At 40.6% G+C, this 5594-nt stretch overlaps 1 protein-coding gene across 1 annotated transcript; it reads right to left on the bottom strand.

Annotated features, from left to right (window-relative positions):
- Nucleotides 1-1146: 1146 nt before the first annotated feature.
- Spink7 (serine peptidase inhibitor Kazal type 7) lies at nucleotides 1147-4736 on the bottom strand. Its single transcript, XM_026384337.1, has 3 exons — nucleotides 4676-4736; nucleotides 3021-3171; nucleotides 1147-1192 (listed from the first exon to the last, which is right to left on the bottom strand). Exons 1-3 carry the CDS (start codon nucleotides 4734-4736, stop codon nucleotides 1147-1149), a joined length of 258 nt encoding a protein of 85 aa, XP_026240122.1.
- Nucleotides 4737-5594: the final 858 nt, after the last annotated feature.

Genomic DNA, 5594 nt, shown 5'->3' with positions numbered 1-5594 from the left:
TATGGCACCTGAGATGGGCGTGACTTGCCAAGATGTCAATCAATCTACTGCCCACAAGCCTGTCACAAAGCTAGAGTTAGACTCAACCCCCTGAAACCTGACCCTTTGCCTTATTTGGAAAGAACACTCCATGGAACTTCCTTCTGTGTCCCCCTCTATAATAAAGAATTCAGGTGGCTCACTCTTTCCAATGGACTCCTAAGGTTGACAGCCATCACTGGACCCTGAGAAAAAGGTATTTTCTCTGTCTTTTGTGATTATTTCGTGCCAACCCAAATTCACCTGGAGGGACCCTGGATGATTTAGTTGCGTGGTGAGGCAAGCATATTTTCAAATATGTGAAAGTGTACAAATTGGACAGAATGGTAAACTTTGTGTGATGGTCTCACTGGCTCTGGGGGTTGATGGCCTCTTCAATATGGTTTTCTACTCTAAAGAGTACAGCATCCCAGCAGTCAGTACTCAGGATGAACATGCTTCCTCAGAGTAGGAGCTTTCCCATATGTGTTCTAGTAGAGCTGGGCCATGAGAAATCATGGTGGGCATCTAGAAAAAAAAATGGGCAGGAAAACCTTCTTTCTAGGAATAACTTCTTGGAATGAAAATATTCCCTTTGAGGGAACGCTGGAAAAGAGGCCAATATAAAGAACCAATATGTTCCAGAGACTAGTTCTCAATAAATAGAGTTCAGGAGAGGGTGAAGTGTTCACTGGCATTTGTGTCTATGTGTGTGTAAGTACTGTGTGTGTGTGTGTGTGTGTGTGTATACACACACACACACATATGTTTCTTGGAAACCATTTGGGATTTTCTTTTTTTTTTTTTTTTTTTTTTTTACAAAATTTTCTTCTGAATAACAAGTATCATATTCAGGAGATAATAAATCTGATCTTAGAAACACAGATGAACAGAAGCCAAGATAAACTTTCTGTGGAGGCTCCTTTATTGAGGTGTAAAAAGAAGCCAGTCTGTCCATAAGACATGAGTTCATAAGGAAGAGCACAACTTTCTCTTTTCAGTTAAGGTGGCTCCGAATCTGGCTCCACCTGACCCAGAACATCAGCACAGACTGAAGGAAGTCAGTGAGAGCCCAGGGACACTGAACCATGAGGACATCACTGCTCTCTGTCCATGTCTATACAGAAGTCAGCAGTGTCCTTCTCGAAGAAATTGGACTTTTCCATTAGTTTTCCTGTGGGAAGACATGATTAATAAGATTCATTAATACAAGAGGAAATCTTATAACATCTTATAGAAGAGATAAAAACTACCTGAAATGATATAGATGTGAGGTGTCCCCCAAAAGCTCACATGTGAGACAACACAAACTTGTCTAGAGGTGAAATGATTGGATTATGAGAGCCTTAACCCAATTGGAGAATTAATTCCCTGATAAGGATTAACTGAATGGTAAATGCAGGCAGACAGGGTGTGGCTGGAGGAGGTGGGCATTGCCAGGTGTGCCTTTGGGGTATACATTTTGTATCTGGTGAGTGAAGTCTCTCTGCTCCGTGATCATCATGCCCTGGTCTGCATTCCTTCATCACACATTTCCACCATGGTGTTCTATCTCATCTCAGGCCCCAAGGAGTAGAATTGGCCATCTATGAACTGAGACCTCTGAAACCGTGAGGCTCCAAATAAGCTTCCTCCTCTAAAATTGTTCTTGCCAGGTCTTTTGTCACAACAGCAAAAAAGCAGACTAAAATACAACCATAGCTATTATGAGATAGAACCTTATTTCACAAATGAGAAAACTGAGTTCCAACTGAAGTCATGTTCTTGCCACAGGCCATTTCTGCCAAAGACAGGAGCAAAATTCCCCAAGACAAGGGATAATTCCATTCTGTCTGCTGTCTGTGCAGATCACAGAGCCTGGCTGATCACCATGTCTTGACACAGCAAAGAGGAGGACTGTGACAGTGGAAGTTGAGGGGCTGGTCCTTCAGCTTTCTCTGGTTAGCAAGGCCTTTGATGGAACTGGATCTGTATTAGGGAGGACTTCCGCTCTGTCCTTTGAGTGTCCCTTGAATGCAGCTCATTACCTGGCCAAGGGCCCAGTGTGTCTATGTTAGAAAATCTTTCCTTTTGTGAAAGAAAACTTCCTAAATAGAAATAAATCTGTAGATATGTTCTTCTGGAATCAGTCCCAACTTGATATTCTAACTTGCTGAGATAATTACAGAGATGAAAAACTTAAGATCTAAAACAAGTCGCCAAAATCTAGTAGCTTAAAGAAGAGTTAAAAATGATACCAAGTGGACTTAGCATAAGACAGGAAGTGCTAATTTGCATGTCTTGCATCAAAAAAGTGACATCTGCCTAGTTACATTTCTTCAAAAACATTGGGCTTGCCAAACAAAATACCTAAACAAAACATATCCTCGGGATTCTGGTCTAAGTACTGACAGCTGGCATCCCATATTTTAGATAAAAGAGAAACAATCATTTTGGTTCCCTACCCCCCAGTAAGAATACAGATACTTAGAGCCTCTAGGAAAGGGAGGATAAAGCAACCCAAACCACAGTAGTCTAAGAAACAAGCTGCATTAGAGTTGTTATGTGCATCCTGGAAGCCATGTGGGAAAGTGGTTTTCTATTACTGTTTCTTGTGGAGTTCTAGACACTGTCTTCAAGTAGTGGCACCCCACTACTTAAAACTGAACTTGGGGAAAAAAGACCACCCCAAATTGCCCACTTAATGCTTGTGGTGATTTCTGACTTGCCTTTGTAGGATCTCTGGGTTCAAGGACAGCAGTCTGAGAACTCATGGTTTCATTAGGTTCCCACAACTGACAGATAGGAATCGGAGATTCAGTAATTGGATGGGAGCAGTCCCAGTTGACAGAAAGCAGGCCCAACCCTGGTCTGACTGAGCAACAGCCAGTTTTCTGACCCTATCAGTTACTCTGGGTGGAGATTAGTATAGTTCATGGAGAGCTAAGCAGGCTCCTGGAAAGAGAACGGATTGTAGTTGAGAACCCTGGTCCCAGAACTTTTTCTTCCCATGTGATACTTACAAGGTCTCGATACACAAGTGACATTTATTTCCATATGTGATGTAGTCAGAACCACAAACTGGCATGTTTGTGATGGGGCAGGGGATGGCCACCACTGGGTACTTCTTGTAAATGCTGCAATCCACCTCCTGGTTAGACAGAACAGAATGCACTGCTCTTTACTCAGACCTCAAGCAGTGTGACCCTGGCTACAAGAACTAGAAGTTTCAGCTTAGATCTTCTGGTGTTGCTGAGGTTACTTTTATAAGTAATAATATCACCAATTTGATGAATTCTATTCTACTAGCACCATTTCTGTTTTTAATACTATACTCAGTTAGCAACTGATGAGCATTTCTGTGCCAGGCACTTAAAATTTTACATGAATATTCTTTGTTTAATATTTAGAACAATTGAATAGGGAAAATTCTGCTGTTTCTTCTATTTCCGGATAGGGAAAGGAAAACTTAGAAAGAGATATTACTTGTATAATGTCAATGCTGGTAAGTGGTAAGATTGGATTGAAATCCAGAGCCTGGACAATTAATTGAGGTGCTTCTGTTCTGCCTCTCACATGTTTTTCCTTCCATGAAAATGTTACCAGTCTCTTGGCTGGAAGTCAACTCTTTTCTTTAATTCTGGAGTTAATAAAAATTTTCAGCTATGGTCGTATATATTTATGTCATATTTCTTCAACTACCTTATGTGAGCACTGTGTTGTTGTCCGTGTTTGCCTCCCCATTTACGCTCCCCTAAACATGTTGAATTAATCATGCATCTATATTTCACAAGTATTCATTGACTGACAGTCAACAGAAGTAGAAATCAAAGTATTATTTAACATACTCACTGTTTTTAAAGGTTGACTGGCAACTTCTGAAAGACAGATACAGATGGAAATGTTAAGAACAGAACAAAGCCTTGAAATCTCATTAACTAGTGTTAAGTTTTGTTCTCATTCCTTTGGCAGTGAGTCTCAGCACACTCCTCAACTATATGTAAAATCTCAGTTCTTTGCTGAGGAAGTCAAATGGCCAAGGGGTTAGGCAAGAGAATTATCTAAATATCCTTTCTTTATTAATGAAGGGCTGTCTTCTGGAGCTTGTAGTGCTTTTTATTGTGATTCAATGTCAATAACAGTAAGAAGTATTGCAGTGCTGCTTGTGACAAGGCTCCGTCTTTGCTATCCTCTCTCTCCCAATAGCCATAAAGGAATGTGATGGAATGCCTTATTTTAATCAGGCACATTTTTACCTTATAAAAGTCTAATTTTTTATTCTTGATCTCTGGATATGTATTTTATTTTGATGCCCCTGTATTGACTTGGGAAGATACTTGAGTTTTCTTGCATCTCTGCACTAATAATAGTATCTAATAACACAGACAACTTCCGTTGTCCTTATAAAATGGAAGACTTAGGAAAAATTAGTTTTTTTTTTAAATCCATGGATGCAAATAAGAATCTTTGAAAAGGAAAACATTAGATCCAACTCCCTCAAGCTCCAGTTGAAACACAAGAGTCTCGCTTAAGCCAGAGATTTTTTTTTTTTTTCTTACAAACCAGCACACTTTAAATCTACCCAACTACACATTTCTCTCAGACACTCACATCCCAGGAGGGATTATTTGGGAAATCTGCTAATGGCTGTGTGGAACACTATTCCCCCTTAACTCACCTGAGCTGCTGCAGAAATAGGTCACTGTGCAGAGCAGAAGGAGACCCCCAGTGATCTTCATGGTGCCAGTGGCTATGTCACAGAGGCTGCCCAGAGACAATCACACCACTGCCATGCCCTAGGAAAGGGATCGTGTTTATATGGCCACCCTTGGATTCTCCACCTTCCCTGTGAGGTCATCCAGACTCAGTGTTGGCACTGAAAGGATCTCAAAGCAGGTCACACCCAGGCGATGTTGCAGTCCTTGTCACTTAATTGTTACTTCCTATTTGACCAATAAGTTGGTTATTTAAGGTGAGAGGTATACTTCTGACTGTTACTTAGAATTCTAAAGTTCACATAGAAGTGTTTAACTATTTCACTTATTATGAAATAAGTGAAAAATTCAAGCTTTCTTTATTTTACTAATGGAAAATATCAAGCCCAGACTACTCAGGCTATACCTGTGTTTATATTTTGGCTCCTGGGAAATATATTTTTAAAAAACCTTTTGAAGCAATGCATATATAAAGAAAATGGGACCTGATGAAAGGAACAGGGGCTTTAGCATTTATGAGGCTGGAAGAGGGGCATTGCCATATTACTTTTGACATCTTCTAGCAGTGTGGTCTTGGATAAGTCATTTATAAGCCATGAGACCATATCCGTCAGAAAAGCTTGCTTGGACTGTGGTAACACAGCCCTGAGATTTCATGACTTATAACAATATAAATGGGTTCCCACATATGGTAGGGAGCTGATATGCTGTGTTGTCTTCCCTTTGGCTGCCAAGTGGACTGAGGACTGCTTGGAATATTGCTATAAGGTGAAGCAAAGACATAATCCTGAGAACATGCCTTCTCATCAGTGAGATATGCATCCCAGCTCAGAAGCAACACCACTACCATTTCCCCTCTGTCACTGACTGGCCTTTCTCAAC

The sequence above is a fragment of the Urocitellus parryii genome, chromosome 1 (genome assembly GCF_045843805.1).
Source record: "Urocitellus parryii isolate mUroPar1 chromosome 1, mUroPar1.hap1, whole genome shotgun sequence".
NCBI lineage: Eukaryota > Metazoa > Chordata > Mammalia > Rodentia > Sciuridae > Urocitellus > Urocitellus parryii.
The sequence above is the reverse complement of the archived record's forward strand: the minus strand, read 5'-3'. Positions and strand labels throughout refer to the sequence as shown.

Coding starts and splice junctions, on each gene's coding strand:
- Spink7 (XM_026384337.1), bottom strand. CDS start 4,736: ATGAAGATCACTGGGGGTCTCCTTCTGCTCTGCACAGTGACCTATTTC. Junction 3,172..4,675: donor CTATTTCTGCAGCAGCTCAG/GTGAGTTAAGGG, acceptor AGTAAAGAGCAG/TGCATTCTGTTCTGTCTAAC. Junction 1,193..3,020: donor CACTTGTGTATCGAGACCTT/GTAAGTATCACA, acceptor GTCTTCCCACAG/GAAAACTAATGGAAAAGTCC.